Source organism: Eublepharis macularius, chromosome 4 (assembly GCF_028583425.1).
Source record: "Eublepharis macularius isolate TG4126 chromosome 4, MPM_Emac_v1.0, whole genome shotgun sequence".
Lineage (NCBI taxonomy): Eukaryota > Metazoa > Chordata > Lepidosauria > Squamata > Eublepharidae > Eublepharis > Eublepharis macularius.
This window is the reverse complement of record NC_072793.1, coordinates 59,164,640-59,178,740: the sequence shown is the minus strand read 5'-3', so window position 1 is coordinate 59,178,740 and position 14,101 is coordinate 59,164,640. Positions and strand designations below refer to the sequence as shown.

Below are 14,101 nucleotides of genomic sequence, written 5' to 3'. Positions count from 1 at the left end.
CACACCACTTGCCACTTTGTGGGGTGAATCCCTATTTGAGCTTCCAAGTCAAAAATGCCTTTTGCCACCCCTTGCCTCACTCCCAGAGTGGGACAGGCAGTGCCACTGCACTATCCCTGCTCTCTAGGACGCCAGGCATGCCAACCCTGAAACTAGCAGCAGTCGTAGCCTTCTACTGTCTCCAAGGCTGGGGAAATTCAGATGTCTGCTACGGCACCTCCCTTCCTGCTTGGCTACATTCTTTCTTGGAAGAAAGGGTAAGTCGTGTAGCAGCAACAAGCAGAGAGTACACAAAGGAATATTTATTTATTTGTGTCATTTATAGTCCGCCTTTCTCAATGAGACTCAAGGTGGATTACATAATGTGAGATTAGTACAATCAGTATCAAGGGCATTTCCATACAATGTCAAGGACATTTCCATAAACAATGCTATAGGGTAAATAAATACTAGTTTACAATAGATGGCACTGGGTCACAGAAGGAAAGAACTACCCTGCTAGTTTCCCTTTAGGGTTTTTTTTAAAAGGACTGTGATAGCATGTTAGCTGTTTTCATGTAGTGACTGTTCATAATAGGATAAAATTCTCATGTAAGAATTCCCAGTGACAGATGCTTCCAGAACATCTGACGATAGCAACACAAGCCAACAGAATTTCCTTGAGTAAACCCAGACAGGCCATCAGCAGGAAGGAGGGGCCACTTGCACATTATGTAAAGACTGTTTGCACAGGCGCTCTTTATACCATGTGTCAAAGTCTTATGTGAGGGGCAAGTGCAGAATCCTTTCCTACAAAATTTCACATCGGATTATGGTCTTCCGCACCACACCCCAATGGCTTCTTGAAATGGCAGCCAATCTATTAGCACTTCACACATCTCCTATTAATATCTACACCTACCCTTTTAAACCAGATGTTCAGGCAAGAAACGTATGTATACATATGCACCCAGGGAGGTCATAAGTATGCAATTCTGTGACCCTGTGATTCTGAAATCAAGGGAAAGGCACATTCAACCCTTTACAAATGTTCACTGATGTCTGCCAAGCATAGGCACTGAAGACTTTTTGTTCATTTGTGTGTATTCACATTGTGTGATATAGACGTATAGCCTCTAATGTGATTTTAAATAAATATGCAAGAGCAGATCTCCCCCAGTCCCTAATTAAGTGTAAAGGCATGGTATTAAAAGGGAAAAAAATCAGAGAGGAATCCAAGAGTAATCAGAGAAAGGAATACCACCTGAAAGGAATTGAGGGAAAGCTGCTTTCCTCAAGATCAATAGATAAAACCCAGCTCAATTTTGCCACAGCTGATGAGTAATACAAAAGAAAATGAAAAAAATTTCATACACTGCAGCAGAAACTCATCAACATATCCAAGATGAAGGGTCTCAAACTGTGGAAACTCCAATTCTGCCATTTTTAGTGCAGAGAATACACCATCTTTGGTTAGGGAAGGCTGGATTCGTACTTCATGCAACCTGAAAAGAAGGGGAAATGCATGAAATAATCATCCTTTCCAACATAGAGTACATTCACTGTACAGCTATTGGTCCAAACAAGACAGGATGCTGGACTAGACAGACCACCGGTCCGATCCAGCAGAGCTGGCCTTATGTCCTTAACGCTCTCATTATGCTGCTTCATTGAAGCTTAAGGAGCAGATACTTGCACACTTGCGGGGCAGTGCACTGCAGCTGCCTATCTTTGCAAAGTACGGATGTTTCAACGTTATTCTTTGAGAAAGCTATTATTATATTTGTTTTACGGAGTCAAAGTGTGCCCCTGAAGAAAGCATTGGACTAAAGTGTTTTAATTTGAATGCAGAATTTACTAGCATAAAGGAGATTCACTGGCAAAGAAAACCAAAGAGAAGATTGGCAACACAAGGCAAGTACCTTCGTGCAGCAGTTATGATGAGGTAGCCGAGATCCACTTCCAGAGCATTCTTGCAAGCTCCCAGAACTATTGTGTGCAAATTTCTGAACCCCCCTGTTTCACAGGAAAGAGAAATAATCCTATTCATTATGTAGTTATTAAGACACACCACAGAACTCTGTGGAGTATGTGTTTTTTTAAAAAAAAACCCAAATGCACCAACAAAACCCAGCTTCTTTTCAAGTTAGGTTGTGTTGACTCTTGATACCAGTCACGATAACAGAAACATCTCAGATTTGTACTGACCCTTTACTTTTTCTGGAGCAGAGTTGGAAGAAGAGTGTGTTTTATATGATCTGAATAAAGCATGCATCTCTTTCACTATGGACACGCAGTCTGGAAGGCAACTGTGCATGTCTTATTTCTGAGCTGTGTACATGCAGTAACAAAGAGATGCTGATATTCTAAAACTATGAAGTGCGTACTTTTTATCTAACAGAGATGGATCTCAAATGTTGCCTGCAATCCTCCTGGACTACACTCCCAAGCTATATTACTATATTATCAATAGCATGCTATATTACTCATCACTTCTTGATAAAAAGAGTCTGATTATATCTTGGAAAAAACAGCATATTTTTCATGTTCAATTAAATCCCATCCACATAATCTTTCACTTTCCCAATGGAAGGATCTTGCACAAGGGATCTATCTATGAATGTGTTTGAATGAATGCAATTCATGGTTTAGTTTTTGTGCAAGACTGGGGCAAGGCATGGTGGGAGGAACCTTGGCTTTCTGTACCTTGATGCTTGTATAATGTGCATAGAGGCCCATAGGTGAACCAACCCTAAGCCTGAGGCAAAATAGTCAGAATTTTAAAATTCAAATATTGATTCATAAAAGAAGAAGTGAGAAGCACAAATTCAGTTGCTTTCAAATACCAACGGTAAGCACATCTATAAGAACTACAAGAAGCATTCACTATAATAAGACAGAGTGTGAAGAATTAATGAGAAACTATTCCGTTTATGAACTCCTTGTTGTTCCCTAGGCAAGAAGCTGCATACCAGATCTCCAGCTATCTTCTACAACATGCTGGATAAGACCTCCAAGGAAAGGAACTCGAACTAATTCTAGATGTTCCAGGTTTCGGGCAGAAGCCAAGCCTGTGACCAAGGGGACGTACTTTAATGAGTTTGTGGGTCCTACAAAAGAAAGAATTTCCAACAGTCAGCAATGGGTGGGTAGATAAGTAGAGACTGCATTATCTATTAGGAAATCTGGGTTCCCTGAAATCCAGGTAAGATTCTCTAATCCAGTTTGGCAAAATTAAGAGACTCCTGGATTTATTTGGCCATTGTTTTCTATGGGGAAACCTATCTGGGAGCTGGGGCCATTTTTCAAGCAAACACCACAAAATTAGCAGGGAGCCTACTCCTGACTGTTCTCTAAAGACCCCCAAAGTTTCAGGAAGATGGGACTCTGAAGTCCATGGTTCCCTAAACAAGGTAATCCCAGCTACTCACCATTGTTTCCTATGGCAAAAAATCTGAGCTAACTTCTACTGCAGAAACACACTGGGGCAAGGCTGCCATGGCTAAGGTGCACTTCCAAATTCAAGCTCAACACACAGAAAGAACAATACAATCAAACTAGCGTCCCCCCTCACCAACCCAAGTGCCCCCTGAGCAAGCTGCCCAGCCACTCTCCATTGTTTCCTGTGATGGGAAAATTTCCAAGTCAGCTCTCATGCAGAAACATACAGGGGCAAAGGTCCCACTGGCCAGAAGCACATCCCAAATGCAAGCTCAACCCAGAGAAAGTGTAACAGAACCAAACTGAAACAACGGAATGGAATCCCCCCAGAACCAAAGCAAAGCAAGACCAACATAAAACCAGAGAATCATGTCAGAAGATAGAATTCCATCCAAACCAAACTGAAGCAAGGGAATGGATGGAGTCTCTCCAGAGCCAAAGTGAGGCAAGGCTACCAATGTCAAACCAGAGAATCATATCAAAACAGTGAATTCTAGCCAAACCATACTGAAGCAAGGACACTCTTGCAACTTAGCCCAACTGGACCAGTGTCACTCACAGAAGCCAGGTAGACAGGAGAGCTCCTGCGCATACTGGCCACTCCCTCCCCCCCTCCCTCCTGCCTCTGCCTAACTCCCTCCCCCCCTTCCTCTCCCTCCCCTCTTAGAAAAAAACATGAGAGAAGCCCAGGAAGGAGCCAGCCTGAGGCAGATGCAAAATTTCTCATATAAACCTAGATTAACCTAGTCTGGTTCTGGGTTTCCAGATTGGATCCAGGAGTCTCTGGTTTGATTTAGGAAAGCCAGATTGGCAAAAATCTGGCTCTTTTCTCAAATGCTAAATCCGGATTGCACATCCCTACTGTCTATGCCATATCACACTTTGACATTTTAAGCAGCCATATTCACATGGGCATACAGCTTGCCAGCATAAACAAAATACAATATACTCAGGCTAGTGTTTTGGCTGGATCCCAAAGAGGATTTCTGTAGGTGAAGGGGGGGGGAGACATTTTCACAGATTATCCCTCCTGTGGTAGCCCTCTGACTCCCCCTTCTGTTTTTAAGGTTTCTCTATGCTGCAGAAGAATTTTGGTGGGAATTTTGGGTTGCAATTGGAGGAGGAGGAAGTCATACTCCAAGGATGGAAATCCCTCCTGTCTGTGGAAATCCTCCACGGGATCCATGCTTTTATATTTCTATCTATGCATTTCTAGATGGGCTTATGTTCTTTCCTGTGGGCTGTTCCAATTGGCACATGTTTGGATTTTAATCGATATTATTTTAATTTGTTATTGTTTGATTGATTTTATATAACCAAGAGTTAGGATACAAATTTTCAGGATAGGTATCAGAGAAACTTACACCACATAGAGGAGTAATTTACTCAGAATTCTGACCTCTTTCACATATACTCCTATCCCCAACTGGCAAGAGTTCCAAAACCCCCACCAAATACGAATGTCAGTTCCCGTGGCACTAAGTTGGCAGAAGAGCAAACAACAAGCATAAAGACAGTTGCGCTATTCAAGCTAGTTCTGATCTACTGAGTGGCAGGTGCGAAAACTGTATTACAGCCACCACCCCCAGCCCCCATTCAAGTAAATGTCACAGGAGTTCACTCTTTTTACCTGCACAATTTCTCATGACAAAAGTACGTAAACTGATACAAAGAAAATCTTTAAAAGGCTGCGGTTTGGTGAGCCTCACCCACTTCAGATACAGATGCCTCAGCATTGGGATACAAGGAATGTCAGGGACATTAACTCCTAAAAGACAGGAATATAAAGCAAAGTAAGGTCCAAAGATCAACAGTACATTTCAAAGACAAAAATTTCCCTACTGCCCTACAAAATACTGTTTTTAACTTCTGTAGGATATTTTTGGATTTGTACTTCAAGGAAAACAAAACAGCTAAAAACTAAGAATATACGAGAGTGCGCACTTCAAACTCCTACTCCTATGCAGCAAAACACAATCTGGAATAAACAAAATTACTGGAATAAATACACTGGAATGCCTCTCATTGTCAGATGCCAGGGAACAGTTAGTAGGTGAGGACTGTTGTCTACAGGCCCCGTTTGGAGGCTTCCTTATGTCATTTGACTGGCTACAGTTGGAAAGAGGATGCTGGACTACATGGGCCATTGGTCTGATTTAGCATGGCTTCTCTTGTGTTCTTATATACCAGTCAAATTTTATACCTTTTCAAAAAAAAAAAAAAAGACCCTAAATCTACCAAGAACAAACATAAGTGATTCGCTAAATTCTTACCTACTAAGTGCAAAGTCTGAATTTTCGCTCCTATTGGAATTTTCAATTTGTTTTCAGGTGGGATCGGGAAGGCACCATTACGATTACGAAACTTCCCGAGGATGTGAACTTGTGGCATGTATGTCCAAATGGCTTCCACCAGCTCCAGATGGGAAGTTTCAACACCCTACACAACACAACAGAACTGAGTGAAGGTGAAGTAACTCCCCCCAAAGCCTCCTCTTGATTACATACTGTTACTGAAGCAACAAAATTCATTATATGAGATCCTCAAACTCATGAGTTTCAAAAAAAAAAAACTTAAACTACATTGAAGTGCTTCAAGCAGTTACTGGTGACATTGATCAGCCTATATTGGTATGGGGGGGGGGCTTTACCAGTGCCTTTTTATAAATCCAGGGAAGCTAATAATTAAGAACAAAGCAAGAACATCAGCATCACTTAAGAATACAGATAAAACAACACATTCTATCACATAATCCCATGTTTTAAGGATGCCATTTGGGTTTTGGCATTCTCATGGAAAGGTACCACACAGCTACAATTACTGCACAAGAGACCAAATGCAAAAATGGGGTCGCTGCTGCACAATACATACAAACTGAAATTTTTAAAATAGTAGTTTTTTAGGCCTTGCAGTTGAAAAATAAGCAACCTAGGTTTGGGTGTGTTTGCTTTAGCGTTAAAAAATCATGGTAACATCAGCTAATAAACCTAAAGGGGAAGTGAAAATGGCTTCAAGTTGTCAAAGTTGGAATGAATGTCACGTGACAGTTTCCAATCCTTCTGTAAGCCTGTAAAGAACCAGCTGCTGATAGTTCTACAGCCACCAACACCATTGGACCCAAACTGTTTCATCCTGCAAGTAATCCACAGATGATGCACATCAAGTTAAGTGCATGAATCACATGAATTTATGCAGATAAATCTTTGTGCAATGCATCTCAGCCATGGAATTTTGGCTCTGTGGTTACACGTAGTTGGGATTTTAGGGCAGAATTCCTGATTAAAATAGAAAAACACTGCAGCTGCCATGTAAATTAGTAGCTGAATTTAAAATTACAATTGCTTCAGCTCTCAGATGACACACTGAATTAACTGAACAGAACTGAATGTTAACAATAAAATAAGGCACCATCTGTCTTTTCATGTTTAGCTCTCCTTCCTCTCATTACCAGCCCAAGTATTATTAAGCATCATAAATGCCAATGATGAACATTTTTTTTTGTTTTGAATATATAATGCTTACTAGCAGATTTGGGCAAGCTTGTAAGGCCTCTAAGACTCCAGGAATGCTAAAAGCTTCATAGCCACGAACTCTACGCCTGTCAAGATGCCTGGGGTGAAGCCCATATAGCTGTTCGATATCTGGCATCTTCTTCAGGAGGGTCAGGAAGCTGGAATCTGTGAACCCTGGGAAGACAACACATCTGAATGTAAGAAGTATCTAGAGGTGCAAGGAAGACATACAGTGCAGATTTCAATACACAGAAGACAAGTCTTGAGACCTGACATGGCCACATTCTGTTTTTGTTGAATTATTTTGATATTTAAATCTAATATGCGCTACCAGGTGGATACGTAAAAAGAGAAAACATTTGTTGTTTATTCTCAAGCTCAAAGTTAAGACCATAGAATCACAGAATTCTTCAGCAGATAAGAGAGAGGGACCCCACACAATTTCATACAAAAAAAGTAAGACTGATTTGTCATGTTTTAAGAGGAATCCTAAAACCCAAAAGGGGGAAGTTTAATTTGGGTATAATTCAGGTAAAGGCACCCACTTTTAAACCACATATTCTTCAATGGGGAAATTAATACTTAACCCACAGAGACTGATTAAATTAAAAGGGTTCAATAAGAATGCATGTTAACTGATTTCAAAAAACTCTTCTCCCACAAACTTATGACGACTGACATTCTTAACTGTATACTCACATCTATATTACATTTTCAAGCAAGGTCCCCTGCCTCAGAGTTCCTCAAACCTTGTTTTTTTCCTCTTTTAAAGCCAGGCACCACATATTGTCTTCTTAGAAACTATATTAAAAACTCTGCAAAGATTTCAGTATCTTCCTTTAACACTCTAGGGAACAAATCCCATTGATCTAAGGCAACCCTTAAATTGACTCCCTTATCTTTTAATCTGGATGCCCTGCCTCATCACTTCTGTCTTGGCCTTAGTTACCTGAGTACAATTTACTTTCCCCTATCAATGTAAAGTAAAAAGGTATTTACCACCTCCATTATTGTTGCAAGCCCCCCTCCTACAGCATCTTTGGCAGTTCCCTTGCGTCTACTATATAGAATGCCGGATTTCCTCTATGTGGTTTTAACAACTGTACCTCATATTCCTAATGTCACAGTATGTTGCTCCTGCCCATCTCTTTACCTTCCAATTTTGATTTCTCTCAATTATTTATGTCTTCTTAATAAAAAGCACACATTCCCCTAACCAACAACTAGTCAAGCCAAAATGGGGAGAGGAAGGGAGCTGATAATCTTTGATCATTCTTGTTATGGATCCGAGGGGGAGGGTTATGTGTTCTTCCCTCCCTCTGATCCCCTAGTTTCTCCTAAGTAGACCACCACCATTCCAACTTAAATAGGCTTTCTGCCCATTAGCCATTGGGGAAGTTGGTTAGCCTCTGAGCATGTACAAAGTTCTGGCACATGACCAGGTAGCAGACACATGGGTGAGAACTGACACAACTTCATCTTAATCAAAAGAGATTTTTATTGAGCTGTTAAAGACTGCAGAATATAAAGAGCATCCAAGTTAGGGAAAATAGATCTTGCGCCAAAGGTTTGCAGCTACAAAAGGGAACAAAACAAGTTGCTACTGTCTGTCACTTCAAGGATTAACACAGAGTATGTTATTCATCTGCTGAAGATGGGAGCCCAATGACTAGAAAGGGGGGGAGAAACAAGTCTGGTTTACCTAACCCCCTGTTCCACCATCCTCGAAACTCACTGGAGTAGCACAGCTAAACATCTCTACTTTTATAATGAAGCCAAAAAGCTAGAGCAACACACAATTATTTATCCAAATTTGTCAGTTTCCCCAAATGTCAAAAGGAAGAGAGGTGGCAAGGGGAACAAATGGCATCTCAATTTCCCTGCTCTTCCTGACTTACCTGACTAACTCAGAGCTTGATTATGAAACGGTGAATCAAAGGCCAGTTTGATATTACAAGACCCTGGGCCTAATTCCTAACAATTCTGGTTCAGAAAAAAAAACACAAAACATAATTTGTTGGTTAAGACATAAAAGTAAATGGAGTGTGTAAGGCAAAGAAGTGAGTGAACAAGCCCCAAACTCACACAGTACTGCCGCAGATGATGCAATGTCTAAACAAATGCAAAACCCTGAATGTGCTGAAAGTACTACAGAAATGTAAAGAGATAAAAATGATATACAAACTTCCCTTGCTCTTGAAATGCTATATAAAAGCAACCAATTATAGCCAAGAGCAATATAACATAGTGCACCGGTGAAAGAGCAGCACTCACCAGTGGGCATGTACTCCCACCAGCGGCCTGCACAGAGATCCACAACTTTCACCACCCTCAAATACAGGGTCACTGCTTCTTTTAGCTTCCTAGAGAGGCATTCCATACACATGATATCCTGTAGGGGAAGGTACCTGGTAAGAGAAAAGAGAAATGACAATTAACACATGACTTCTTTCCTAGGTTTTTATGTACATACATACACAAAATCTATATGGTGCTTCATAGAGACTGGTAACAGAACAAATTTAGCATTGAATATAAGTAGTATCTTACTAGAAGGGCATGGAAATGAAAGCTGCAATACTACTGTTTTGAGGGCAGTCAAATTAACAATTAATGTAACTTGGCTGGAGATGTAATTCTAGTTAATACTTCGGTAAAATCTGAAAGATGACAAGGTTTGGCAAAGCAATATAAGATTATGTCTAATTTTACCTTACGGGTAAACAAGCAGCAAACACCTCAAATATCCAGTGTTCTAAAATCTTTGGTAAACTCTTATGTTTATGGGGGATGAACATTAGATTTTAACAATATAAGAGATCCTGAGTCCGTCAAATTTACTGAAACACCCACCTGATGAAAAATGGGTCTATCACAAAAATGCATTCTTAACCATGATTTCTCACTAAAGCTGCAATACGTTTAGTGGAACAGTGCTGCTTTGTGCTGTGCCTGTTGTGGAATTTCCTTCCTGAGATGTTTTAATTTGGAGGAGAGGACTTCCAAGAAGACTCTGCTTTGTATGGTAACAGATTTCACTTCATGGGCCGATGGCGTTCAGAGCAGGGCCTCCTTAACCTTTAATGGATTTTGTTAGCTGTGCTGAATCTTCTCTGGAAGGGAAGAGCTGGGGGAAAATCAAACTACTAAATAAATCAACAAGGAAACGTGATTCCTTCTAAACTCCAGTGCAGCTGTATTGTGTACTCCAGCCAAAAAAAATCAACATGCATGTTGAGAGGAAAGAAAAAGTACTGCTGAGTAAGCATTGGGGGGGGGGTTAGGTCTGCAAATATATCAGATCATTGGACTATTCAACAGCCAAGATATCATTATTCAGAGCTAATCTTACATTAAAGTTGCTATCTGAAAGGCCTTCACATAAAAGGCTTCTGATTATTAACAGCATAATATAAGTTCTAACACATATTTTCATGTCATGGCAACCAAGAGCACAGAGCAGTTCCTTGATATCAATCTGGTATTGAAGAGGCAAGTATCTGTTGCTTCTACATATAAAGAATTATAAATGATTCATGGGTGCAGCAGGATACTTTAAAAAAAACTTATTTCTAATTCATAATGAGTACAAGCAATTTTAAAAATATCAGTATGTGTAACCCTTCAGAAGAAATTAGCTTCTCAACAATCTTTCAAAATCATTTACATATCAAAATAATCCACATGTGAAAGCTGTGGCTCTTTGAGGACAGAGCAGATGGAGAATAAAGTCAAACTATTGTGTATTAAAATAAATGAAATTAAACAACAAATACCTTCTTACCTACCTAAAGATATGGCATAGCACTTCATGGGAAAGCTGGTTCATATAGTCCTTCAGTTCAGCAACTTTGGTACATATAGGGCCTTCCCTGTTTGTGGAACACATCTTCATACTTTTCCGTCTGGGTCCCATCTTGGTACTGTTGGCCAATTACATGGGTCAGTGCTCACAGACAGTCAGTATGCATCTGAAAGAGAAAACGGTGACATGAGGGAGAATATCTTAATTCAAGGAAATACACAAGACTTGCCACACTAACATGAAATTTAAAGAACAATAAAACGCAAATACTACAATTAAAAAACAGTTATGTGAAGATGTACATCCAAAACCTCCCAGTCACAACTCAGAAGGAGCATTCAGGTCAGAGGAAAATCAGATCTCTCGAGTATAACTCTAAAAGATTTAGTTAAAACTCTTTGAATCAGCTGCCAACTTTAAACAATTGTTGTTTAAAGTGACAACAATACTTAGTCTAAAATATCCATTCTAAGCTGCTTTTATGAAATTGTGATTGGGAATGCAAAATAGAAAGTTTCCAAAGGGAAGGCTAAGAAGAATAAGGATAAGGGTAAACCAGTAGACATTGTATCCATGGACTTGCAAAAGATTTTTGACAAATTACCTCACCAAGGATTACTGAATAAATTCAACACATGTGGGATAAGAGGAAAAGGTCTCTTATGGGTTCAAAGTTGGTTAAATAACAAGAAACAGGGAATAAGAATAAATGGTTGGCTCTCACAATGGAGGCAAGTTTGTAGTTGGGTGGTCCCACAAGGACTAGTATTTGATCTGCTATTTAATTTGTTCATAAATAATCTGGAAGTGCAGGTGGGCAGTGTAGTGGCTAAGTTTGCAGATGATATCATGTTATTCAGGACAGTAAAACCCAAGGTGGATTATGAAGTGCTATAGAGGAGGGCATAAGAGGAGGTCTCTAAATTGGATGAGTGGGAAACAATGCAACAAATGAAATTTAGTACAGGTAAGAGTGATGTGCACTGAACAAAAAATCTAATTCTAAATATATGTTGATGATGACTGAACTGGCAATGACTGAAAGGGAAACAGATCTTGGTGAAAACACCAAGTTGATGTACTGCAGTGGTAAAAATAAGGAGATTTGATGTTGGAGGTTGTTAGGAAGGAGACTACAAATAATATGGCCAAAATTGTAATGGCCTTGTACAGAACTTTTGTGCAGGCTCCCTTTAAATACTGTGTACAGTTCTGGCCATTGTATCTCAAATAATACTGCAGAACTTGAAAAAAGGCATAAGAGGGCAACCAAGACGATTAAGGTGTTAGAATATCTTTTCTATGAGAAAAGGCTAAAAAGCATGGGACTTTTCAGTTTAAAAAGAACAAAAAACAACTGGAGAACAACATGCCAGAGTTTTAGAAAATTATGCCCAGGGCAGAGAAGCCAGAGAACGAGAGTCCCCCCACCCCCAATAATATTAAAACGTGGGGACAGCCAAGGAATATATTCAGGAGGGGAAAAAGAGGTACTTATATACTTGATGAATGATTAAATTATGGAATTCACTGCTGGTGGATTGAGCAGTAGATGGCTTTATAAAGGGATTAGACAGGTTCATGGAGGATAGGTGCACTAACCATGGTGAGTAAAGGGAACCTCCATATCTACAGGTAGCAAACCTCTGTACACCACTGCTAGGAGACAACACCGTGAAAAGGCTCTGGCCTGTATGCCCTATTTGGGCAACTACTTGGCTGCTATAATACTAGACTAGATGGATTCAGCAGGTCATCTCTTATAAAAAAAATTAAGTAAATCCCATATACATTCAGCAAAGCAAAGACTTCATTTTATTCATACTCCCCCTTCCCACGATTATCAGTGGCTCAGGTTTTATAAGACCTATACCATATTAGTTAATTATTCAAATCTGTAACATTTCTTCTTAAGAATACAACAGAAGCATAAAATTTTAGCAAAGGAAAATTAAAAATGCAAGCAAAAAACCCCCCCCTTTTAAGAGGCCTATGACACAGTATCAAGCTGAACTAGTTGTAATAATCCTGAAAACTCCTCCCCACCTCAACTCTTGAACCAAGGAATCCACATCAGTTTTCACTACATTTTTTATATATAAGGGGATGCCAGGTAAACATTCACAGAAGCTATGTAACCCCCCAAAAGTGTGGGGGGATTAAAAAACAGGGAGGCATCACATGGAATCATTTGATGACTAGTGGAAGCAATACAAAACACTGGTTGGGGAGCGAGGAAGTTTCTTGACTTTCTGCCCTTTTCCTCCTATGCGATAGAATGGCTTGCATATTTTTATCGCATCCTTCCTCCAAAGAGTTCTAGGCAGAAGCTTCTCGCTTCCCCTCCCCCCCGGGCCTTCACAACAGCCCTGTGAGGTGGGTTGGGCAGACAGGAGAAAAGAGAGGCTGACAAAAGGTCAGCAGTAAACATCTTGGCTAAGTGGGACGTGAACCCACATCTCCCCAGCCCTTGACAGTCATTTTCATCCGCGCATGTACTCATCTCACCATATAACATCCGGAAACAGCCCAGGCTCACAAACTTCGGTTGCGGCCCAAAGCAAACACAGTCGGAAGCGCCCCATGAAAGGTCCCGTACCTCCGACCCCAGAAGACGGCAATGAGACGGGCCGGGCATAGGGAGGTCTCGCTCGCCCTCACCTCCCCTTCTTCCCCGCAAGCACCGAAGGAGGGCAGAGGGCAGTCCTGGCTAGGAAACGCGTCCGGGTACGAAGCTGCCCGAATACCCGGAGACAGCTGCTACTATGGCAGCCCCAGGAAGGGGGAAAGCTGCCAAAACAAAACCACCGGCTCGCTTCTCACCTGCCCTGCCCGGCACAGCCGCCTGTTATTGGAGCTCTGAAGAGAGAAGTCACTCCAACTGGAGGCACTTCCTCCCACAGTTGCACAGCGCTTCCGCTTCCTCTCCATCACCGGCCACTTCCGGAACCTTCTTCACCGGCCTCCAAAGAGGTAGGAAAAACAAACGTTCCGTGCCACTCTCGCTTCCGGTTGATTACACGCCTGCACATACAGCGTGAGAGGACCCGAGTGTGGAAACGTACATGAAACGGGAATCGACGTCCTTTTCATCGCGATTTTGTGCGAGAATCATGGCCTATCCCGCAAAGGTGCCTTTTCTCACCGATTGGATGACTTTACTCTCGGCTGGCTACTGTAAAACTTCGTCCCGAAGAATGATCTACCCACACCGAGCCACGCTCTTGTCCCTTCTCGGCTCGATTATGGTAACGCACTCTTCATGGGACTAGTCTTGGGGGTGTTTTGGAAACTTTACTTGGTCCATAAAGCAGGAGCAAGATCGTTAGCGGCAGCATATCTAAAGGCAGCTTATCACCACCAC

At 41.1% G+C, this 14,101-nt stretch overlaps 1 protein-coding gene across 3 annotated transcripts in view; it reads right to left on the bottom strand.

The window, feature by feature from the left end:
- FBXO38 (F-box protein 38) overlaps nt 1-13,636 on the bottom strand; it is a 35,366-nt gene extending 21,730 nt beyond the window's left edge. For 2 of the 3 annotated variants that reach the window (XM_054978265.1, XM_054978267.1), the window contains exons 1-9: nt 13,246-13,595; nt 10,721-10,903; nt 9,207-9,340; nt 6,943-7,106; nt 5,694-5,859; nt 5,051-5,188; nt 2,952-3,089; nt 1,902-1,995; nt 1,354-1,484 (exon numbers count right to left, since the gene is read on the bottom strand). In XM_054978265.1, coding sequence (XP_054834240.1) covers nt 1,354-1,484; nt 1,902-1,995; nt 2,952-3,089; nt 5,051-5,188; nt 5,694-5,859; nt 6,943-7,106; nt 9,207-9,340; nt 10,721-10,848 — 1,093 coding nt within the window. In that variant the 5' untranslated portion in view covers nt 10,849-10,903; nt 13,246-13,595. Of the gene's footprint in view, nt 1-1,353; nt 1,485-1,901; nt 1,996-2,951; nt 3,090-5,050; nt 5,189-5,693; nt 5,860-6,942; nt 7,107-9,206; nt 9,341-10,720; nt 10,904-13,245 lie in introns of all 3 variants that reach the window. The other variant, XM_054978266.1, reaches the window with a different exon arrangement.
- Between the last annotated feature and the right edge of the window lie 465 nt (nt 13,637-14,101).